The sequence below is a fragment of the Erinaceus europaeus genome, chromosome 6 (assembly GCF_950295315.1).
Source record: "Erinaceus europaeus chromosome 6, mEriEur2.1, whole genome shotgun sequence".
In the NCBI taxonomy this organism is placed as follows: domain Eukaryota; kingdom Metazoa; phylum Chordata; class Mammalia; order Eulipotyphla; family Erinaceidae; genus Erinaceus; species Erinaceus europaeus.
In genome coordinates this window covers 67,866,532-67,891,004 of record NC_080167.1, presented here as the reverse complement: position 1 = coordinate 67,891,004, position 24,473 = coordinate 67,866,532, and the positions used below count along the sequence as shown (strand labels likewise).

General features: G+C 47.2%; 2 protein-coding genes across 3 annotated transcripts in view; one reads left to right on the top strand and one right to left on the bottom strand.

Moving 5' to 3' along the window:
- Nucleotides 1-6,385, bottom strand: part of NVL (nuclear VCP like) — a 62,313-nt gene extending 55,928 nt beyond the window's left edge. For both annotated transcript variants that reach the window (XM_007530167.3, XM_007530168.3), the window contains exons 1-2: nt 6,254-6,385; nt 4,305-4,378 (exon numbers count right to left, since the gene is read on the bottom strand). In XM_007530167.3, the coding sequence (XP_007530229.1) occupies nt 4,305-4,378; nt 6,254-6,310 (131 nt within the window). In that variant the 5' untranslated portion in view covers nt 6,311-6,385. The remainder of the gene's footprint in view (nt 1-4,304; nt 4,379-6,253) is intronic.
- A 5,066-nt stretch (nt 6,386-11,451) lies between these two features.
- On the top strand, nt 11,452-23,596 carry CNIH4 (cornichon family AMPA receptor auxiliary protein 4). Its single transcript, XM_060192444.1, has 5 exons — nt 11,452-11,605; nt 18,825-18,893; nt 20,284-20,396; nt 23,033-23,173; nt 23,385-23,596. Exons 1-5 carry the CDS (start codon nt 11,537-11,539, stop codon nt 23,410-23,412), a joined length of 420 nt encoding a protein of 139 aa, XP_060048427.1. The 5' UTR covers nt 11,452-11,536; the 3' UTR covers nt 23,413-23,596.
- Nucleotides 23,597-24,473: the final 877 nt, after the last annotated feature.

The following is a 24,473-nucleotide window of genomic DNA, read 5'->3' as shown; positions in this document are numbered from 1 at the left end:
ATACCTAGTAAAGTATGCATGCTACAGTACACAAGACCCAGCTTGAAGCCCCCAGCACCCACCTGCAGAGGGAAAGTTTCACAAGAAGTGAAGCACCGGGAGTTGGTTGTTAATGCAGTGGGTTAAGTGCACATGGTACAAAGCGCAAGGACTGGTATAGGATCCCGGTTCAAGCCCCTGGCTCCACACCTGGAGGGGAGTCGCCTCACAACTGGTAAATCAGGTCTGCAGGTGTCTCTCTTTCTCTCCCCCTGTCTTCCCCATCTCTCTCGATTTTTCTCTGTCCTATTCGACGACAACATCAATAACAACAATAATAACTGGAACAATAAAACAAGGGAATAAACAAAATAAATATTTTTTTAAAAAAGGATCCCAGTTCAAGCCCCCGGCTCCCCACCTGCAGGGGAGTTACTTCACAAGCAGTGAAGCAGGTCTGCAGGTGTCTTTCTCTCCCCTTCTGTCTTCCCTCCTCTCTCCATTTCGCTCTGTCCTATCAACAACAATGACATCAATAGCGATAATAACTACAACAATCAAACAGTAAGGGCAAGAAAAGGGAATAAATTAATAAATAAGAAGTGAAGCAGTACTGTAGGCATCTCTATTTCCCACTCTTGTCTCAATTTCTGTCTCTATTCAAAGTTAGTAAATAAATATAAAAGAAAAAAAATTAAAAATTAAATTCCTGGGTTTGTGCCCCAGAAACAAAGAGGATGTTCAAAGCAGCTGGCAAGACTGTGTCACTCCCCCACGGACCCAGACTTGCAAAGGGAAATACCACCTTGGCAGAACAGACTGGAATTTGTCTGTGAGGTTTTGAACTTGTTGTAAGCCCTCAGACTTTCTTTCTCCCGTGTGGAAAGCATCCACCCTCGGGGTCGCGGTGGCGCACCTGGTTGAGCACATGTTACAATGTGCAAGGACTCGGGTTCAGCCCCATCTCCACCTGCAGGGGGAAAGCTTGCAAGTGGTGAAGCAGGGCTGCAGGTGTCTCTCTGTCTCTCTCCAACTCTATCTCCCTCTTCCTTCTCGATTTCCAGCTGTCTCTATCCAATAAATAAAGACAATTAAAAAGAAAGAAAGAAAAGTGTCCACCATCTGCCTGTCCAGTGCTACATTTTGAAAACAGTTCATGTGGACTGAGAAGGATCATGGTTGTGCAGAAAAGGCTTTCATGCCTGAAGCACCAAAGGCCCTCCATTCAATCCTCAGCATCACCAGAAACCAAAGCTGAGCAGTGCTTTGGGGAAAAGAGAAGGAAGAGGAGGAGGAGGAGGAGGAGGAGGAGGAGGAGGAGGAGGAGGAGGAGGAGGAGGAAAGAAGAGAACAGAAGTTAGTTTACCCAACTGAACAGGTTCACTCAGAGCAAAAGAGAAATCGTCTGGGCCGGCTGGTGGTGCACCTGGTTGACTGCACATGTTACGATGATAAGGACCTAGGTTCGAACCCCCAGGCCCCACCTGTAGGGGGAAAGTTTCACAAGCGGTGAAGCAGGGCTACAGGTGTCTCTCTGTCTCTCAATCTTCCCCATCTCTCTTGATTTCTGTCTCTATCCAATAAATAGATAAAAATTAAATTTAAAAAGAGAAATTCTGCCTCAGGATGAATGAAATGTAGAGTCACACCCATCCCTAACTGAAAGGTTAATTAAATGAGATTGTGGGGAACAGATGAAGACCGGGGGAGTTGCAGAGATGGAGTGAATAATATTTTATACTTATTTTTATATAGTTAATATAATTTTATATTAGATGTAATATGAATATAGGTGATGAATATACAGATGGAGTAAATAATTATATAATTCATATAATTATAACTCATAATTATATAATCTATATAAATTCATATAAATAATAAATCATCTATATAGATCATCTATATAAATTTATATAATTATATAAATCCATATAAATATAGATGATGAATATAGACATGGAGTGAATAATTTTATATTTATTTATATATTTTATATTTCTATATTTCATGTTGTATTTAATATTATATATATCACTTATTTATTTTGTGCCTCCAGGGTTATTGCTGGGGCTCAGTGCCTGCACTACGAATTCACTGCTCCTGGAGGTCATTTTTCCCATTTTATTGCCCTTGTTATTATTATTGATGTCATTGTTGTTGGATAGGACAGAGAGAAATGGAGAGAGGAAAAAAGATAGAGAGGGGGAGAGAAAGACAGACACCTGCAGACCTGCTTCAACTCCTGTGAAGTGACTCCCCTGCAGGTGGGGAGCCAGGGGCTCGCTCGAACTAGGATTCTTAAGCTGATCCTTGCGCTCTGCATGTGTGCTTAATCTGCTATGCTATCCCCGGCCCCCTGGATTGAATAGGAAGCAAGCTATCAGGTGAGGTGAGATTAGAGGTACAAGAGATCTGGATCTTCAACTGCAGGATTAATTGGGTGACACATTTCTAGGTGAATTCAGGAAACTGAGGCACATCACATGTGATGGTTTAGGATTTGTTTATCCCTCACCAGACCTTCATTGCTCTGGGATGACAGGAAAAAAAAGTAGAGTGTATGGTGCAGGAGGTGGCATAGTGGATAAAGCACTGGATTCTCAACCACGAGGTTCCGAGTTCGATCCCCAGCATCACATGTACCAGATGGTTCTTTCTCATGAATAAATAAATTCTTTAAAAAAAAAAAAAAAAGGGGAGTCGGGCTGTAGCGCAACGGGTTAAGCGCAGGTGGCGCAAAGCACAAGGACCGGCCTAAGGATCCCAGTTTGAACCCCGGCTCCCCACCTGCAGGGGAGTCGCTTCACAGGCGGTGAAGCAGGTCTGCAGGTGTCTATCTTTCTCTCTCCCTCTCTGTCTTCCCCTCCTCTCTCCGTTTCTCTCTGTCCTATCCAACAACGACAACAACAATAATAACTACAACAATAAAACAACAAGGGCAACAAAAGGGAATAAATAAATAAAATATTTAAAAATAAAAAAAAAGAATGAATCAAATGTTGGATAGATGTAAAAGACTATTAAAAAAAAAAAAAAGAAAGAGTTGGGCGGTAGCACAGTGGGTCAGTGGCTTAAGTGCACATGGCGCAAAGTGCAAGGCCGGTGTAAGGATCCCGGTTCGAGCCCCCGGCTCCCCACCTGCAGGGGAGTCGCTTCACAGGCGGTGAAGCAGGTCTGCAGGTGTCTATCTTTCTCTCCCCCCCTCTGTCCTCCCCTCCTCTCTCCATTTCTCTCTGTCCTATCCAACAACGACGACATCAATAACAACAATAACTACAACAACAATAAAAAGACAACAAGGGCACAAAAGGGAAAATAAATAAAATTAAAAAAAAGAAAAAGAATGAAAGAAAAGTAGGGTGATGGCACACCTGGTTGAGCACACACATTACAGTGCACAAGGTCCCAGGTTCAATCTCCTGATCCCCACCTGCAGGAGGAAAGCTTTTCAAGTGGTGAAGCAGGGCTGCAGGTGTCTGTCTCTTTCCCTCTCTATCACCCCTTTCCCTCTTGATTTCTGGCTGTCTCTATCCAATAAATACAAAAAAAAAAAAAAAAAGGAAGAAAGAAAGAAAGAGAAACATAGGTGGTCTAGGAGGTGACACAGTAGATAAAGCATTGGAGTTTCAAGCATGAGGTCCCGAGTTCAACCCTGGAACTACATGTACCAAAGTGATGTCTGGTTCCTCCCTGTCATTCTTCACGAATAAATAAATAAAATCTGAGAGAGAGAGAGAGAAAGAGAGAGAGAGAAGTAGAGACAGAAAGCCAGCTGCACTGATGCTTCCTCTGGTGTGGTGAGGGATGGGCTCAAATGACTTGAATTTTCAAATGAAGCAGGAAAGGAAGCAGTCAGGCGACAGCACCATCTCCTGGTCAGACCCGGGAGGACTACAAGACAGTGGAGCAGGATCTTGACGTCCCCTCCTAAACCACTAATGCCTCTGTTTTAATAACCATGTTAGGCTTCACTAAGACCTTTCTCAACAAGCTCAAGACCAGACCCACCCACGTGCAGCTGCCTGGTGCTGAAGGGACCACCCTGGGAGACCCCAGCCCTCTGCGGCACTCAGGCCAGTGCAGCCTTCCTCTCCCTGGAGCACAGGCCCTGAGACAGCCTTACCGGGACACACTGGCCTCCTGCTAACTACTGCACGACAGCCAAAGAACCCGATTCAGGAACAATAAGTAGCCAGCCCCATTAAGTGAGTTCCAAACTCACAGACTAGCCAACTAATGCCAGCAGCTGTCAACTGGGAATTTCGCAAAAGGAAGGCTTTTCAAATGATAGGAACGGAAAGTAAGAAGTTAGATTTCTTTACCTGTACATTCTTTGTAAGTCAGATGCTAAGACTGCAGTGTCCACATATTTGCCACATCTGTTACTGGACAGGTACTGAAACAGAAAACGGTAAGTATGAGACACTTAACATTGCAGACCAGAGATTTAGACAGTAAGACACTGGGCTACTTAGACATGTTTTACTTTTTTTTTTAAAAGGAATAACTTCTTTTTTAAAAAAAAAATTCTTTTTAATATTTATTTATTCCCTTTTGTTGCCCTTGTTTTATTGTTGTAGTTATTATAGTTACTGATGTCATTGTTGTTATTGATGTCGTTGCTGTTGGACAGGACAGAGAGAAATGGAGAGAGGAGGGGGAGACAGGGGGAGAGAAAAACAGACACCTGCAGACCTGCTTCACTGCCTGTGAAGCGACTCCCCTGCAGTGGGGAGCCGGGGGCTCAAACCAGGATCCTTACTCTGGTCCTTGTGCTTTGCGCCACGTGCGCTTAACCCACTGGGTTACCGCCTGACTCCCGTGACTTCTTTTATTATTATTTATTTTCCCTTCTGTTGCCCTTGTTGTTTTATGGTTGTTGTAGTTATTGGTGTAGTAGTTGTTGGATAGGACAGAGAGAAATGGAGAGAGGAGGGGAAGACAGTGAGGGAGAGTGAAAAGACAGACACCTGCAGACCTGCTTCACCGCCTGTGAAGCGACTCCCTTGCAGGTGGGGAGCTGGGACTTGAACCGGGATCCTTAGGCCGGTCTTTGCACTTCGTGTCACCTGCACTTAACCCGATGTGCTACCGCAGACATGTTTTACCTTGATGTTAATTCCTCACCAATAAAATATACCAGAAACCTGAGGCTCTGAAGTCCCAGGTTCAATCCCCAGCCCCAATATAAGCCAGAACTGAGCAGTGTTCTGGTCTCTTTCTCCCTCTTGGTATCCTTCCCTCTGTAGCTACTCTTTCTCACTAAAATAAACTAACTAAATAAGTAAATATACCAGAAACATAAATCTTTAAAAGTCGTTAAATATGGCTAGGGAAAACAGCATAGTGGTTACGCAAAAGATTTTCTTGGCTGAGGCTCCACGGTCCCAGGTCCAATCATCGGTGCGCTACCGCCTGACTCCCCAATTCTTTTAAATGGTATATTCAGGGTATGGGAGATAGCATAATGGTTACACAAAAAGACTTTCATGCGGAGTCGGGCGGTAGCGCAGCGGGCTAAGCGCACGTGGCGCAGAGTGCAAGGACCCGGCAGAAGGATCCCGGTTCGAGCCCCCGGCTCCCCACTTGCAGGGGGGTCACTTCACAAGCAGTGAAGCAGGTCTGCAGGTGTCTATCTTTCTCTCCCCCTCTCCGTCTTCCCCTCCTCTCTCCATTTCTCTCTGTTCTATCCAATAATGATGACAACAATAACAACAACAATAACTACAACCATAAAAAAAAAAAAAAAAAAGACTTTGATGCCTGAGGCTCCGAAATCACAGGTTCGGTCCCCAGCACCAGCATAAGCCAGAGCTGGGCAGGGCTCTGCGTCTTACTTACTGAAATTGGTCCCTAACCCCGACGGGGTAAGAAACGTCAGGGGCAGATGACCAGGCGGCCCTGCACCCCCATGACATCGGGGCCCGGAGAGAGAAGAGGAAAAATGGAAGGACACTTGGAAGAGACGACAGCACCACAGTACCATAGCGGGGAGGGAAAAAAAGAGCAAATACAGATTGCTAGATCTGCAGCCTTGGGAGAACTGGGGCAGCGTCTAGTGGAGGGAAGAGGGACCGAACTCTGGTGGTGGAACAGTGTGGAATCACGCCCCCGTCATCTTATAATTTTGCCAATCAATAAAGTCACTAATAAAATTAATAATAATAATAACAGTTAAGTTTCTGCCCTAACTCCCCAGCCCGGAGCGTCTGGCCCCAGGGAGCCCCGCCCGAACCACACCGGGACGTCCACAGACCCGCAGCGTACACACCTGCACGACTCGATGCTTCAGCTTCTGGTCTACGAAGCCGACGGGCCGGGGCTTCATGCTGTTTGTCCGTCTGTCGTCGCCGCCGCCGTCGCCGCCGCCGCCGCCGCCGCCGCCGCCGCCGCCGCCGCCGCCGCCTGGGCCCCACGTGACCGGGTGGGGGCTTCGCGAGGGCTTCTCGGGGCTGCCCGCCGCGACCGCCGGGCCTACTGAGCCCCACGCCCCTCGCCCAGCCTAGCTCCCGCCGCTCCTCTCGGGACTTCCGTGTCGCCAGCGATATTTTAAAAATTCTACCGTGAACAAAGAAAAGGCCGGGAGACGTCAGGAAGTTTCCGGGAGTTTCGTTTTGCAGGCTTATCCAAGACGACCCTGGAAGACGAGGACCCTTTTGAATCGATGCAACTTTATTGTTCCCGAAGCGTGAACACTAGCACGGCGTTGCGGGGAGGGCTCCCCGGGGGCTGTCAGTCACCCGCCCGCCTTAATAGACGTGCAAGTAACTTTGTTTTGTTTGTGGTGTTACTGCAAGAATTTGTTTCTTTCCTTCCTTTTTTCTTCCTTCCTTTTTTTGTTTCTTCCTTTCTTTCTCCCTTCCTTTTGAATTTTTATTTATTTACTTATTTATTACATAGAGACCGAGAAACTGAGAGGGAAGCAGGAGATAGAGAAGGAAAAAGACAGAAAGACACCTGCAGCCCTGCTTCATCACTCATGAAACTTTCCTCCTGCAGGTGGGGACCAGGGGCTGGGAGCGGGGTCCGTAAGAGAGTGAATAGACCAAGGCGATAGCATAATTAATCAGAAGACTTTCATGCCTGAGTATCTGAGCCCACAGGTTCAATCCCTGACACCACCATAAATTAAATTTGAGCTGTGCTCAGGTGTGTGTGTGTCTGCCTTTCATTAAAATAAATAAATATTCCCAATAAAGAAATTTAAATAAATAAATAAATATGTATGTATTTAAAATTAAAAATAGGGAGTCAGGTGGTAGCGCAGCCTGTTAAGCGCATGTGGCGCAAAGCGCAAGGACCGGCTTAATGATCCTGGTTCGAGCCCCCGGCTCCCCACCTGCAGGGAAGTCGCTTCACAGGCGGTGAAGCAGGCCTGCAGGTGTCTGTCTTTCTCTCCCCCTCTCTGTCTTCCCCTCCTCTCTCCATTTCTCTCTGTCCTATCCAACAACGATGACATCAATAACAACAACAATAATAACTACAACAATAAAACAGAAAGGGCAACAAAGGGAATAAATAAATAATATTAAAATTTAAAAGAAAAAAAAAACAGGCATTTAAAACAAAAAATAAAGAAAGTGCAGACCAGCACATTTCCAGAGTGTGAAGCAGTTGCAGAGTTGCCTTCCAGAGGAGGGGCTTTTATGGAATTGTCTGTTTAGCCCTCCCTGCCTGCCCAAATCGGCTGGATGATCGAGCTGAGCTGGCAATCTTGACAGGTCCTGTACTGTGTTAGGTGATGTCACCACAGCCCGCGGGTGTCCTCATCCTGCGTGGATGACCCTGCTGCCAGGTAGCATTGTCATGGCTTCAACTTGGTCCTCTTTGGCCAGGTAGTGTCCCAGGATCATCAGCTGTGGTCAGCTATCCAAGCATTCCCAGGGTCAAGTGTCATCTCTGCTACTGTTGTTGTTCTTTTCTTTCAGTGTGAAGAGAGGGGATTTGCTGTCAAAGGCCTGGGGGGACTCCTGCTCCGAATATGCAGCTTTGGAGACGTCCAGGTGCACCTGGGCCTGGAATCGCTTCCCTGTGGTTGCCTCCTGTCCACCTTTGCAGTCCAATGTCCCTGCCTCCTGTCCACCTTTGCAGTCCAACGTCCCTGCTTCCTGTCTGGGCCCCTATGTTTAAACCCTCCCAAGCTGTTAACAAGTAAGTTTATCTTACCTTTCTGGAGGTATAAGTTACATATAACATTAGTTTTAGGTGTCCAGGATGATGATTCAGTGTTTCCATATATCACAAAATGATCATCTTGAATCTGTGTTCCATTGTTACAAAAACTAACAAGCCACCTTTGTTTTTTATGCTGTGCTGTCATACCTAAACTAAGTGCAGTTTCAGCCTCTCCCAAAGGTAGAATTTTAAGCCAATCAATCTGGAATTTCCTATTCATTACTTATCTTTGGGAAGACCTTGGTTCTCTTTTGGGAGATTTGCACCTATTATGTACTTTTTTTTCCTTTTTTACTTATCTTACTAAGAGAGTATTATTGATTTTTTTTTCCCCTAAATCAGTGCTCAGTTCTGTTTATATTAGTGCTGGAAACTGAAACTGGGGGTTTAAGCACACACATTACAGTGCACAAGGACCCAGGTTCAAGCCCCTGGTCCGCACTTGCAGGGGGAAAACTTCATGAGTGAGGTAGGGTTGCAGGTGCCGCTCTGTCTCTCTGCCTCTCTGTCTGCCCCCTCCATTCTTAGTTTCTCTCTGTCTCTATCCAATAAATCAATGCACATTTAAAAAAAAGATACTGAACCTGGGACCTCTAGAATCTCAGGCATGAAAGTCTTTTGCATAACACCAACAATAATAACTACAACAAGGGCAACAAAAGGGAATAAATAAATAAATGTTAAAAAAAGAAAGTCTATGGTCCGGGAGGTGGCGCAGTGGATAAAGCACTGGACTCTCAAGCATGAGGTCCTGAGTTCAATCCCCGGCAGCACATGTACCAGAGTGATGTCTGGTTCTTTCTCTTTCTCCTCCTATCTGTCTCATTAATAAATAAATAAAATATTTAAAAAAAAAAAAAAGAAAGTCTTTTGCATAACCATGATGCTATTTTCCAGCCCTTTATCTACTTTTTTCTTTTTTTTTTAAATATTTTATTTTTCAGAGAAATGCAGAGAGAGATAAACAGAGAGAAATACCAGAGCACAGCTCAGCTCTGGCTTATGGTGGTGTGGGGAATTGAACCTGGGACTTTGGAGCCTCAGGCACTAGAGTCTCTTTGTATAACCACTATGCTATCTATCCTCACCCTATCTACTTATTTCTATGAGAGAGACAGACAGACAGACATGAGAGCACTGCAGAGTTCTGACATATGATGATGATGATGATGTCGGCAATTGAACCTTGTGCTATTGGGATCTCAGGTACATAAATCCTGTGCTCAACTGCTGAACTAACTCCTTGGCCCTAAGCCAGTAACTCAAACTGTTAATGATGGTCTTAGTTTTTTTAATTTACTCAGGAGAAAAATACATGATCAGGAAGATGTGATAGTGTAGAGTTGTACCCCTTTTATCCTATGGTTTTGTCAGTGTCTCCTTTTTTTATAAATAAATTAAAAAAAAAAGAATATATGATAAACAGGGCCGGATGGTGGAGCACCTGGCTGAGCTCACATTACAAGGCAAAAAAAAAAAAAAAAAAAACTGGGTTCAAGCCCCTGGTTCCCACCTGCAGCGGGAAAGCTTGACGAGTGGTGAAGCAGGGCTACAGGTGTCTTTCCGTCTCTCTTCATCTCTATCTCCCCCTTCCCTCTCAATTTCTGGCTGTCTCTATCCAATAAATAAATAAAGATAACAATATATATATTTATTTTGTATTCCCTTTTGTTGCCCTTGTTTTATTGTTATGGTTATTATTGTTGTTGTTATTGATGTCGTTGTTGGATAGGACAGAGAGAAATGGAGAGAGGAGGGGAAGACAGAGAAGGGGAGAGAAAGACAGACACCTGCAGACCTGCTTCACCGCCTGTGAAGCGACTCCCCTGCAGGTGGGGAGCTGGGGGCTTGAACAGGGATCCTTTCGCGGTCCTTGTGCTTTGCGCCACATGCGCTTAACCCGCTGCGCTATCGCCCAACTCCCAAAGAAATATATTTTAAAGAAAGAATATGTGATCATCTAAGTTTTCTTTTTCAACTAGGAGGGAAACTATATGAAGTGAGGTTTGTGTTCCTTAGTACAATGTGGACTCATCTTAGTGTAGACTTAGTACCGGGTTCTGCTTGGGCAAGCATTCATTACATACCAGCTCATACAAGTCAGTGGGTCCTGGGAGAGGCATCAAAATGAATCAGGCCTGTGCTTGCATCATAACATGAGGTGTGGGGCTGGGCGTGGAACAAGTGCACTTAACCCCAGAAGTAAATCTTTTTAAAAAAAGAAAACAAATAGGGTCGTGTGGTGGCGCACCTGGTTGAGCGCATGTATTACAACGCACAGGGACCCAGGTTTGATCCCCGGGCCTCCACTTGTAGGGGGAAAGCTTTGCAAGTGGTGAAGCAGTGCTGCAGGTGTCTCTCTGTCTTTCTTCCTCTCTATCACCCCCTTCCCTCTTGATTTCTGGCTGTCTCTATCCAATAAATAAAGATTAAATAATAAAAATAAATTAAAAAATAAAATAAATGGAGGATGGCGAAAAGTTAACTTAGTGTAAAAAATATAAACAAAAATATTATTTATGTGGTCTGGGAGGTGGCGCAGTGTATAAAGCATTGGACTCTCAAGCATCAGGTCCTGAGTTCGATTAGGTCCTGAGTTCGATCCCCGGCAGCACATGTACCAGAGTGATGTCTGTTTCTTTTTCTCTTCTCCTAAAGATTAAAAAAAAATTTTTTTAAATAATATTATTTGTTACAAGGAATCTATGATTCAGGAAAAAGTTAATCTGCAGGGAGAGCACACAGGAGAGCAGAGGATGGATAAGGGAACTAGCTAGCATGTGGCAAAAGCAAAGGTTAGAGTTAGGACAATGGTTAACAGGTGATCTCTGAGCCACCTGTCAGGACACTCTCATTGCATCTGTAGGAGAGAGCTCATTGTACCCTCGAGGGGGTTTCTTGCAGGGGGGAAGCTTCACCACTGGGGGTTCTTGCAGGGGGGAAGCTTCACAAGTGGTGAAGCAGGTCTGCAGGTTATCTCTATTTCTCTTCCCCCTTTATCTCCCCCTCCCCTCTCAATTTCTCTCTGTCCTATCCAATAAAATGGGAAAACTGGCTTCCAGTAGCAGTGGATTCATAGTGCCTGCAACACAGCACCAGGATAACCCTGGAGGCAAAGAGGAGGAAGAGGGAGAGGCGGGGAGGGAAGAGTTAAAGGGAGAGGAAGGGGGAGAGAGAGAAAACACCATTGGGCTTGCGCCCCGCCCACTTGAGAGGGTGTCACACTACTGGACTACATCCCCCAGCATGCATCGGGCCCGCGGCCCTAGCTTTTTTAAAAACACCGTGGACTACAACTCCCAGCATGCCGTGACCCGGCGGCGCGGCCTGGGTGCCCAGCGAGCCCGGTCCCCTTAGGGTGTGACTGTCGGGGAGGAGGATGGAGGCGGTGGTGTTCGTGTTCTCGCTTATCGACTGCTGCGTGCTCATCTTCCTCTCGGTGTACTTCGTATCCTGCCGGGGGCCGGGGCTGCGGCTGCGATGCGGGGGGACCGGGCCGGGCGCGGGGTGCCCAGGGTGCTCAGGCCTGGGGCCCTTCTGGGTGGGGTGGGGGGCTCGGGGTCCCCGCGGGTCGCCGGGCTTTGCGGGCTCCGGGGAGTCCCGGCCGCTGCCCCCGCGTCCGCTCCTTTGTTCCGGGGGCCTGGAAGGGGCAGCAGCCGGGCGCGGGGTCCGCGGTTCCCGGGGTGTGCGGGGTGCGGGGTCCCTAGGGTACGGGGTTCCCGGGGTGTGCGGGGTGCGGGGTTCCCGGGGTGCGGGGTCCGGGTGTGTGTGTGTGTGTGTGCTCGACTTAGAAGCCCCAGTCGCCCCCCCCCCCCAGTTAATTTAATAGAAAAACCATCTATTTTGAAATCTTTACCTTATTTACCCGAAAGACAGCCAGAAATCGAGAGGGAAGGGGGTGACAGAGAGACACCGTGGCCCTGCTTCACTACTTGCAAAGCTTTCCCCCTGCAGGTGGGGACCAGGGGCTCAAACCCGGGTCCTTGCGCACTGTAACATGTGCTCAACCAGCTGTGCCACCATCCGGCCCCTTCCAGCCCCCCAAGCCATCGTTTTTTTTTTTTTTTTTTTAAAGACTTTACTTATTCACTAATGAGAAAGATAGGAGGAGAAAGAGAAAGAACCAGACGTCACTCCGGTCCGTGTGCTGCCGGGCATCGAACTAAGACTTCATGCAGGAGAGAGAGGCCAGCGCTTCCTCCACTGCGCCACCTCCCCGGACCACTGAAAGTCCGTCTGTCCTGCCGTGTCAGGCTGTCCACCCCAGGCCGCGGCAGGGCTGCTGATCCTCTTCTGGTGGTTTGCTGGGGGGGGGGGGGGGGGGGGCCGCTCTTGCCTGCTCTCGGTCTCTGCTCTGTCCTGTGCTGCAACCTAGTTTAAAAATTATTTATTTATTTATGAGAAAGACAGGAGGCGAGAGAGAGAGAAAGAACCAGACATCACTCTGGTACATATGCTGCCAGGGATTGAACTCAGGACCTCACGCTTGAGAGTCTAATGCTTTACCTACTGCGCCACCTCCTGGACCACTCAAAAAATAATTTTTTTTTTTTTAAATATATTTATTGAGAGGCCAGAGCATCAGTCACTCTGACGTCTGGACCTCAAGCTTGCAAGTCTGGCGCTGGATCTCTGTGCCATCTCCCAGACCTGTGACACAACCCGGCTTTCCGAAATTTAATCAATGCCAGACAGGAGTAGATACAGGGAATGCTGCCCCCGCCCCCCTTGGGAGACATATGTGCCCACTTTGTAGCTGAATTGATTGCTTTTTAAATTTTAATTTAATTAATTAATTTCAATGCTGGTACCTCGCTGGAGGGATATCTGGTCCTACTTTTTCATTCTTTTTGATTCCCTGCAGAAACGAATTTGCCATCCGCAAGCTTCGCAGGTGTCTGAGATGCTCCCATGTAGTGCGGAGGCTTGAACCCAGGCCTTGAGGTTTGGAAAGACTAGCGCTCCACCGTGGGAGCTGTCGCCCAGCCTCTGTGTTAAACCCCGTGTTACTCGCTGGGGCTTCCTGGCTCACCTGACGACTGTATATTCAGTGTGGCTTCAGGCCACCTGAGGGACAAGCAGCCTGTTGTGGAAGGGAGGCGGTTTGTCTGCAGGCCAGGGCTCCGTGTGCAGCTGGCTCTCTGCTGTTCTGCAGTCTTGCTTCTCTAAGTCTGTTTTCTTTAAAATGGGGTGAACATGTACAGTAAGCACCCAGCACTGTGTCTACCCCACTGCAGGTACTCAGTAAACAGTCTTTTGCCCCCCCCCCCACAGTAGCCGTTTTTACTTTAGTGACTCTGATGAGGAGGGAACCCTGAGTGATTTCTTTCTTTCTTTTTGTATACGTTGAACTGACCGGTAGGTAGGGCAGCATCAGTCTTCCAAGTTGTCTGTTCTAGTTTGTGCAGTTTATGTCATGGTGAACCAAAGCTCAGGTCAGGGGTCAGGCCCGGGGCCTCAGGCCTGCAAGTCTTGCGCTCATTCAACCTGATTGCCTTGGCTGAAGACCTCTGCCCCACTTTTGACATGTTTATTTATTTATCTTTTAATTTTATATTTATTTCTATTCCCTTTGTTGTCCTTGTTTTTTTATTGTTGTTGTAGTTATTATTGTTATTGATAGTTATTATTGTTATTGATGTCATCATTGTTGGATAGGACAGAGAGAAATGGAGAGAGGAGGGGAAAAAAGACAGGGAGAGAAAGACAGACACCTGCAGACCTGCTCCACCGCCTCTGAAGTGACCCCCCTGCAGGTGGGGAGCCGGGGGCTCGAACTGGGATCCTTAACACCGGTCCTTGCGCTTCGCACCATGTGCGCTTAACCTGCTGTGCTACCGCCGCCTGGCTCCCTTACTTATTTATTTTTCATTGCCACCAGGTTATTGCTGGGGCTTGGTGCTAGCACTCTGACCCCACCACTCCTGGCCCCACCACTTCTTTCTAATTTTTATTAGATAGGATAGAGAGAAATTGAGAGAGGGTGGGGCGATAGAAAGATAGACACCTGCAGACCTGCTTCACCACTCATGAAGTGGACGCCCTGCAGGTGGGGAGTGGGGGCTTAAATGCAGGTCCTTGCACTTTGTAATATGTGTGCTGAACCAGGTGTGCCAGCACCCCCCCCCCCTTGCTGGAAATCAATACATAAGGAACTGAGAGAGAGACGAAACATGACTTTCGCTTTTACAGCTTAGGAAACTAAGCGTGATAACAAAGTCACCGTGGCTTCATGACTCACATAAATACTTTTTCCTCTGACTGTTAATTTTTTTTTTTAGTATTTTATTTTCACTTTTTAAATTATTTAAAAAAATTTTTGTATTTATTTATTTTCCCTTTTGTTGCCCTTGTTGTTATAGTTATTATTGTTGTTGTTATTGATGTTGTCGTTGTTGGATAGGACAGAGAGAAACGGAGAGAGGAGGGGAAGACAGAGAGGGAGAGAGAAAGATAGACACCTGCAGACCTGCTTCACCGCCTGTGAAATGACTCCCCTGCAGGTGGGAAGCCGGGGGCTCGAACCGGGATCCTCACGCCGGTCCTTGTCCTTGCGCTTCGCTCCATGTGCGCCTTAACCCGCTGCGCTACCACCCAACTCCCCACCTTTTAAATTATTTTTATTTATTTATTGGATAGACAGAGTTAGAAATTGAGAGGGAAGGGGAGATAGGGAGAGAGAGAGAGAGATACCTGTAGCACTGCTTCATCACTTGCAAAGATTTCCCCCCGCAGGTGGGGACAGGGGCTCGAACCCTGTTTCCTGTGCACCGTAACGTGTGTTCAACCAGGTGTGCCACCACCCGGTCCCTATTAATTTGCTTTTTTACTTTGGATCAAGGTGGGAGTTGAGGGGGGTAGGAGAGATTGTGAGGAAGAGACACCTGCAGCCCTGCTTCACCACTTGTGAAGTGTGTCTCCCCCCGCCCCATGCAAGTGGGGACTGGGGCCTTGAACCTTGGTCCTTGCTTGCTGTAATATGTGATATGTGTACTCAACTGGGTCCGTCACCACCTGGACTTACTTGTAAAAATTTTTATTGAGGTAATTTCAGCTTTTAGGGGTATAGTTTCATGCCTCTTCTTGGTACGTTACCAGGCCACACCCACCACCAAAGTCCAGTCATCCACCACCAGCCCTTTGCGTCCCCGCCCTCTTAGTGACCTCGGCCCTGCAGAGTCTCGGGGCTCCTTTCCCTTTGACTTTTTTCGTCCCTGCTTTGCTCTTTTACACCCCACGTAGAAGTGAGTTCACTGATGCCTGTCCTCTCGACTAAGGTCCTGTTTCCCTAGCTCTAGGCCCCGGGTCTCTCTGAGAGAGCTGCTTTAAAGGTTGGGCCCCACAGGCAGGGGAAACAGCGAAGAAACTCTTGTGCGTGAGGTTCCAAAGTCCCAGGTCCCGTGTTCCCTGCTGTGTCATAAGCTAGAGCTGATCAGTGCTCTGGTAAAATAAATAACTGGAAAAATACAAAATGAAAAAGACACGTGCTGGCTTTAGCAGAATATACACTAAAATCAGAAAAAGACAAGATGGGTCTCCGGCACAGAGATGCCACGCACTGTGAGCAGGAGGGGAGGTCGCAATAATTAGCGTCTAGGAATTCTACCAAGTCGAACGAGCCTGTTGTTAAAATTTCGGAGGCTCCAGCTGGCTGGGCTAGCTTCATGGGCGGGTAACAGAGACGCGGAGACAACGGCTGGGCAGGGAAGCTGTATTTCTTTATTCAGGAACAACGATTCATAAACTAAGACAAACTAATCACCAAACAGAACTCTGCTTTCTCTTTGCGGCGGCGCAAGCACTCTCTCTTACTCTGGAACTCAGGAACCCTCTAACTCCCGAACTCTCGAACTCTGGCGCGGTTCCTTTGGGGCGGGGCCAAGCAGGCCCGCAAAACTAACTGGACTGATCCAATTCTCTTGGCGGGGGAGAACTACCCAATGTAAAGCATACAACAATTCCCCCTTTTCTTTTTAACTAAATGACTATAGTATCAAGGGTGTGGGGTGAACAGAAACATATATCATACAGGCATTTTTAAAAAAGAAACTGGCACAAACAAGGAGAAACATGTAAGCAAGTAACAAGAACCAGCGTGTTGCCAAGGGAAGGCCTGAGGGGGCCATATGTGCCTCTGTGGGCTAAACTTTATCAGCTTAAAAAAAAACATTTCTTGTCTCTGGGGGGCTACTTGCCTTGACGGGCATTTGCATGGAGGCGGGGAATGGCCTAGAGTCCCAAAGGCAGCTGGCTGCAATTTACTTACTATGAAACAAAACTTGTTATTAGCGTATTTCTAATAGAGAAGGAACTGGGGCTCAAGTGACTCGGACCTGCAGGTGGGGCATCGTGACTGTCCTTGGTGCTGATGGTCTCAGGTCACTGAGCCCCTGAACATCACCGTCAAGTTTGGGGTGTGGCCTCACGGAACTAGCCACTCTGAATTCTCACTTGGCTTAGACATACAGAAGACGACCTTCCCTTCCATTCCATCCCTTTTTAATTCCTGTAGTTTCACTGTGGAAAGCTTGTGAAATAGAGAAAAGTATTAAAGAAGAGAAACAGCCTATAACATAACTTTTTTTTTTCCCTTTTGTTGCCCTTGTTTTTTATTGTAGTTGTTGTTATTGATGTCATCATTGTTGGATAGGACAGAGAGAAATGGAGAGAGGGGGAGAGAAAGACAGACACCTGCAGACCTGCTTCACCGCCTCTGAAGCGACTCCCTTGCAGGTGGGGAGCCGGGGGCTCGAACCGGGATCCTCTACTGCTTTCTGGAGTTCATCTATTTTGTTGCCCTGCTCTGATACTGTTTTAGCTTGTTCAGCTAGTTGCCTTCTTAGCTCAGTGATTTCAGCTTTCAGCTCTCTAATAACCATGAGATAATTAGAATTTTCTTCCATATTCTCATTTGTTGTTCCTGCATTTCTGATTACAATTTTTTCAAATTCTTTACTCACTCCTGTTATTATTTCCTTGGCTAATGTTTGGATGTTGAACTCGTTGTTTTGTGCTTCACCCTCTGGAGGACTTTTAGCTGGACTCTTGTCCTGGTTCGAGTCTCCAATATTTTTTCTTGTTGTTTTAACCATTTTATATAAGTTAACAGTTTTTTCAATCCCTGAGTTGGAGTTCAGTGGTGTAAAAGCCTTTTTTTTTTCCCCTGTAGGCTATGGGAGCCTGAGGGCTTTTAAACTATCAATAGGCTTCTTAGCTTAATCACTGACTCCTGACCAAGAGATAAAGCAGGGTGTGGCAGAGATAATCCAGTGGTTATGCAAAGAGACTCACAGCCCCTCAGCTATGCCACCAAGGTATAGGTCTTCTCCTGAGTTTCCCGGTTAGATCTTTGTACCCTGGTGTCCCTCCTTGTTGCTGCTCCAGATTCTGAGGGTAGTAGCAATGAAGACTCAGAGTTGCACTTGGTGAGTCTCTGGGGAGTCCTTTCCTCCCTTCAGCTGTCCCCTTGTTGGTGGAGCAGACTGGAGGTGGTGTCTCCACTGACAAACTGTTGAACTGTTAGCAGTCACTTAATCTCTCCTTAGGCCCCTCTCTCCTCTCTGTCACCAGCCACGCGTGTTTGTACTCACGGGTGATTTACTGGGTTTCTGTGGTCATTCTAGTCCTGTCTTGTTTCGGTCCGGGTGGTCTCCTCTGGTATTCCTAGTTGATCCGGGAGAGGAGAGGAGAGGAGAGAAAGCGATCTGCTGCTCGTAGCTCCGCCTCCGGAAGTCGAATACCCCAAACTGGGATCCTTACACCGGTCCTTGTGCTTTGCGCTACGTGCGCTTAACCCACTGCGCTACCGCCCGACTCCCTTATTTATTTTTTTGAACTTAAAATTTTTTTTTTTTTAATTTATTTTCCCTTTTGTTGCCCTTGTTGTTTATCGTTGTTGTAGCTGTTGTTATTGATGTTGTAGTTGTTATTGATGTCGTTGCTGTTGGATAGGACAAATGGAAAGAGGAGGGGAAGACGGGGAGAGAAAGACAGACACCTGCAGACCTGCGTTACCGCCTGTGAAGGGACCCCTCCCCCCCGCAGGTGGGGAGTCGGGGGCTTGAATTGGGTGGGACCTTTATGCTGGTCCTTGCGCTTTATGCCATGTGCGCTTAACTCGCTGCACTACTACCCGACTCCCCCTTATTTTATTTTTTAATCTTCTTTATTGGATAGAGAACAGCCAGACATCAAAAGGGTAGGGGGAGACTGAGAAGGAGGGAATACCTGGGTTCAAGCTCCTGGTCCTCACCTGCAGGGGAGAAGCTTCACAAGTGGTAAAGCAGGGCTGCAGGTGTCTCTCTCCCTCCCTTTCCCCTCTCAGTTTCTCTCTGCCTCTATCCAATAATAAATGAAATAAATATAAAAAATAAGCATAGATATGAACATTCACTTGTCTAGCTAGCAAACTTCGGGAAATGCTGAGTATTTCTCAAGTCAAATCTAATTAGATTTACAGCTGGGATACTCAAGACACTTGGTGCTCACTCAGGAGCTGGCACAGCGGGAAGGTACTGAGTCTGGTTTGCATGCGTGAGGCCCTGAGTTCCAGCTTTGGCACCGTTCACTTACCAGAGTGGTGCTTTGGTTCTCTTTTTGTCTCTTTCATAAGTAGATAAAATCTTCTTTTTGAAAAAAGTCTAAGAATTCCTTATCTTGAGAACCAGATAATCACGTTGTCTGACCTCGAATGTGACTACATTAACGCTAGAGCGTGCTGCTCCAAATTAAACAAGGTAAGACCTTCGGTTCCTTTCCCGATGTTGAACACTACTTTCTTTTTCTTTTTTTTCTAAAGATCATATTTATATAGTAATGAGAGAGAGAGGAGGAGAGAGGGAAAGAACCAGACATCACTCTGGTACATGTGCTGCCGGGGGTTGAACTCAGGACCTGGTGCTTGAGAGTCCAAAGCTTTATCCACTTCCTGACCACTGAGCCGCTCTTTTCTGTGTTAGGTATTCTAACAGCTCACTGGCTTATGCATATTTGACTTGAAGTGTATGTGTTTTTTTAAATTTTACTTATTCCTTTTTGTTGCCCCTTGTTTATTGTTATAGTTATTACTGTTGTAGTTATTGATGTCGTTGTTGTTGGATAGGACAGAGAGAAATGGAGAGAGAAGGGGAGAGAAAGACAGACACCTGCAGACCTGCTTCACCGCCTGTGATGCAACCCGGCTCCCCACCTGCAGGGGAGTTGCTTCACAGGCGGTGAAGCAGGTCTGCAGGTGTCTGTCTTTCTCTCCCCCTCTCTGTCTTCCCCTCCTCTCTCCATTTCTCTCTGTCCTAACAATGACATCAATAACAACAACAACAATAACTACAACAACAATAAAAAAAAATAAGGGCAACAAGAAGGGGAAAATAAATAAATATTAAAAAATTTGAAAAGAAAAAAAGAAATGAAGAAAGGAGGGGAAGACAGAGGGGGAGGGAAAGATCGACACCTGCAGACCTGCTTCTCTGCTTGTGAAGTGACTCCCCTGCAGGTGGGCAGCCAGGGGCTCAAACCGGGATCCTTACTCTGTTCCTTGTGCTTTGCGCCACCTGCGCTTAACCCGCTGCGCCACTGCCTGACTCCCATTATTATTATTATTTTTCTACCTACAGGGTTATCACAGGTGCTGGGTGCCTGCATTATGAATTCACTGCTTCAGGAGGCCATTTTCCCCATTTTTTTGTTGTTGCCCTTATTGTGGTTGTTATTGCTGCTGCTGTTGGCAAGGACAGAGAGAAACTGATAGAGGGGGAAGACAGGGAGAGAGAAAGACAGACACCTGCAGACCTGATTCACCACTTGGGAAGCAAGTCACCCTCACTCCCCCTTGCAGGTGGGGAGCCGGGGGCTCAAACTAGAATCCCTCCACAGGTCCCTGCGCTTTGTGCCGTGTGGCTTAACCCACTGCGCTACCGCCCAGCCCCCCAAATTGTTATTCTTAAGCTCTGACCCGATCCATTTGCATGGGGCAAACCGTACGCAGATCTGGGGCATCTGAGCCTATGAATAACCTGGAGACACCAGCTTGGTAGTCTGGTATGAGTCTGCTCACTGATTCAGCCTCAGCTGACACGCACTTCCACAGAAGGGAGCAGCGCAGTGTGACTCTGTGCTCTTCTCTCGCAGTGGGTGATTCCAGAGCTGGTGGGTCACACCGTGGTCACTGCGCTGATGCTCATCTCCCTGCACTGGTTCATCTTCCTCCTCAACTTGCCTGTTGCCACTTGGAACATCTACCGGTGAGTAGAGCTCCTTGGCCGCTTTGTGTCAGACGATTCAGAGGAAAGTAAGAACTTCTCCAATAAACCGCGCGCCGATGTTCAGTAAGTCACGGAACGGCACTCAGTCAGCAAATCTGTCTTCACTTGGTTGTCATGTTCCAGTACTAATCTGGGCAGCACAGTTTTATCTTTACTTTCATTTTATTTACTTGTTGTGTGTGATTGTGTGTGAGTGTGTGTGTGTGTGTGTGTGTGTGTGTGTGTGTGTTGGGGATTGAACCAAGGGCCGCATGCATGTGGAGAAGTTGCCTGGCTGCTGAGCTCAGGTGGTTTAGTAGTCACCCATTCATGCATGTCACACTTAAAACATATGTAATCTTTAAAAAGAAATTCGAGTTTGGGCGTTGGGCGGTAGCGCAGCAGGTTAAGCGCAGGTGACGCAAAGCGCAAGGACCGGCATAAGGATCCTGGCTCGAGCCCCCAGTTCCCCACCTGCAGGGGAGTCGCTTCACAGGCGGTGAAGCAGGTCTGCAGGTGTCTGTCTTTCTCTCCCCCTCTGTCTTCCCCTCCTCTCTTCATTTCTCTGGCCTATCCAACAACAACAACATCAATAACAACAACAATAATAACTACAACAATAAAACAAGGACAACAAAGGGGAATAAGTAAATAAATATTAAAAAAAAATTCAAGTTGGAGACTGGACAGTGGTGCACCTAGTTGAGTCACATGATACCACGGACAGAGACATGGGTTCAAGATTCTGGTCGCTACTTATAGACGGGAAGCTTCAGTAATGGTGAAGCAGAGCTCCAGGTCTCTGTCTCTCTCTCCCCTTTTCCTCTTGATTTATCTCTGTCTCTATCCAGTAAAATAAAACACTCCCCCCCAAAATGTTGACAGTATAATTGACTTACAGCATCACTAGTTTGTAAAAATCTATAAGGACAGCTTCTGAGGAGGGGGCTCGGCATGAGAGCCTGGCCTCTGGCCCTGGCGCCATGTGGAAACAAGGTGATGGTTAGTTCGGTGTCTCAGATGTGTGGAATGCTGGCCATTGTCTAGAGCAGCTTTGTCCTTATTCAGCTGTAGATGAGTTGCTAGGATTTAGAGGGAACTTTTAAGATTTGTGGAACTCAGACATTTTCATTTCACAAAGTTCCACTTGTGGAGATTAAGTGTGTGGCAAAATTGAGGAAGCCAAGATTGAACATGGGCCGCTTGGCCATGGGCACTGGGTTTGGGGATGGAAGCCACACGCATGGCACAGTTAGGGTGACCTTTGACACCATTCTTCCAGATAAAGATGTGCGAGCAGACAGCGTTGATGGAGTTGACCTTTTAGATAGAGAAGCTTCAAGTTTTAAATTGATAAAGTTAGTTTTTTTAAACATCATTTAAAAATATTTTTCTATTCCCTTTTGTTGCCCTTGTTTTATTGTTATTGATGTCGTCACTGTTGGATAGGACAGAGTGAAACGGAGAAAGGAGGGGGAGACAGAAGGGAAGAGAAAGACAGACACCTGCAGACCTGCTTCATCGCCTGTGAAGTGACCCCCCTGCAGGTGGGGAGTCCTTGCACTTTGCGCCATGTGTGCTTAACCCGACCCCCTGTTAGTTTGTTTTTAAAGGCCCTTCACTTGTGTCTGATGTAGGACTGTAGGCTAGATTACAGAGGATGCATAAGAAATGTATTCAAGGGAGTTGGGCGGTAGCGCAGCGGGTTAAGCGCAGGTGGTGTGAAGCACAAGGACCGCCGTAAGGATCCCAGTTGGAGCCCCTGACTCCCCACCTGCAGGGAGGCAAATTTTAAAAATGGAGGCAATTTTTTTAATGCTTTTTTTATATATTTATTTTATTTATTTTTTCCCTTTTGTTGCCCTTGTTTTATTGTTGTTGTCGTTGTTGGATAGGACAGAGAGAAATGGAGAGAGGGAGGGGAAGACAGAGAGGAGGAGAGAAAGATAGACACCTGCAGACCTGCTTCACCGCCTGTGAAGCAACTCCCCTGCAGGTGGGGAGCCGGGGTTCGAACCGGGATCCTTATGCCGGTCTTTGTGCTTTGCACCACCTGCGCTTAGCCCGCCGCACTACAGCCTGACTCCCGGAGGTAATTTTTTTTTTTTAAATTTTTTATTTAAGAAAGGATTAATGAACAAAAACATAAGGTAGGAGGGGTACAACTCCACACAATTCCCACCACCCAGTCTCCATAACCCACCCCCTGCCATGATAGCTTTCCCATTCTCTAGCCCTCTGGGAGCATGGACCCAGGGTCGTTGAGGGTTGCAGAAGGTGGAAGGTCTGGCTTCTGTAATTGCTTCCCCGCTGAACATGGGCGTTGACTGGTCGGTCCATACTCCCAGTCTGCCTCTCTCTTTCCCTAGTAAGGTGTGTCTCTGGGGAAGCTGAGCTCCAGGACACATTGGTGGGGTCCCGGAGGTAATTTTTAAAAATGTCTTCAAAACCTCACTCTAGAATATGACTTATTTGTTTCAGTGATCACACCAAAATTTCAGTGTTGAAACTCTCAAAGGAAAGCTCCTTGCGCCTTGGTGTCACCCGAGCCCCTGTCCGCTCGGGTCTGACTGAAGGCCGCTCAGGCTGGTTCCCAGATACCGTCTCGTCCTTGTCACACGTGCATCTCTTCCCAGGTTCATTACGGTACCTAGCGGGAACATGGGAGTCTTTGACCCGACAGAAATACACAACCGTGGGCAGCTGAAGTCACACATGAAAGAAGCCATGATCAAACTGGGTTTCCACCTGCTCTGTTTCTTCATGTACCTCTACAGGTGAGTGGGTGGTCCTCCAGGCTGCGCCCAGGAGGGAGCAGACCACTGAGACCTCCCTCCCATGGACAGACGTGTCCGTTCTCCTGTGGCTGACAGTGTTCTCGTCTTGTCAGGCGGATGCTGCTTGCTGAGTCTCAGGGTCTGGCCAGACCAGGCTCTGGAGGGGCATCCTCAAGGAGGCGTCAGTAACGCTTGCTTCTCCTCTCCGCAGCATGATTCTAGCACTGATCAATGACTGAAGCCTGAGCAGCCGCGGGTGGAGACGGCCGAGCCCACGGCACACAGCTGAGAGGCCGGAGACGAAGTCACTCTTGGAACCGGGGCCATAGCAGTATATATATATTTTTTCCCTCTTTGAACAAAAAAAAAAAAAAAGCTATTTTTGCTGTATTTTTACCACATAAAATGTTTAAAAAACCTGAATTGAATTATTGTAGATTCCTGGTCCTCAGCGTTAGCCCGGGTATGTGAAGTGTTTTCCACCACCTGTACCTGAGGACAGTTACTTGTACGTAGGAATTGGAGAGCCATTGAGCCTTGCGTGCCAAAGAGATGCAGGGTACTTGAGACACGAGCACAGCTGCCTGTCAAGTCTTCAGACTGCAAAGTCGGTCTACAAACAGGCACAGTTCACCTGGACAATGGGAGAAAGGCAGTTTCCCCCGGCTCTGTCGTGGCGACTTTGTAGGTCTGGCTTGGTGGACAGATGCATATAGGACTGTCAGCTTTTAAGCCTTCAGCATTAGCTAAAAACGGAATTAAGAAGTATCTCAGCAAAGCTTGTCAACCCTTAGAAACCAGTTGTCCAGGTGTGGTGTGATTGCTTAGGAAAGAGAAAGTAAATCAGAAAGGCTGGATTGATTACCACGACTTTTTCTCAAACCCATAGCCCCACCCCCCCCCCACCCCCCCGCAGCTCCTGCCAGATCTTGTTTTTGAATTTGAACCCATCCAAGTGTATTTGATTGCACGGGGAGGTTTTTAAAATGGGTTTAGAGATGGAAGATGGAATTTGCTAGAAGGTGCCCTTGGATTAAATTAAAGCAGGATGGGGCATCATTCTGTGCCAGTGAGTGGAGCCTGCCCAGTGCTGCTCAGCTCCATTTTCACCGAGTACTTCTGCCCTGCTGCTCTGTGCACTGTGACCTGAGAACCCCAACACGAGCCAGTGTTTAGATAAAGCAATATATCCCACCAAACTCAGTTCCTTGTAGCTGTGTTTCTAAGCTCTTGAGTTGATGAGTCGTTCACCTGTAGCCATCTGCCAGGTAGGGCGAACACCACGGGTTACTTACTCTCA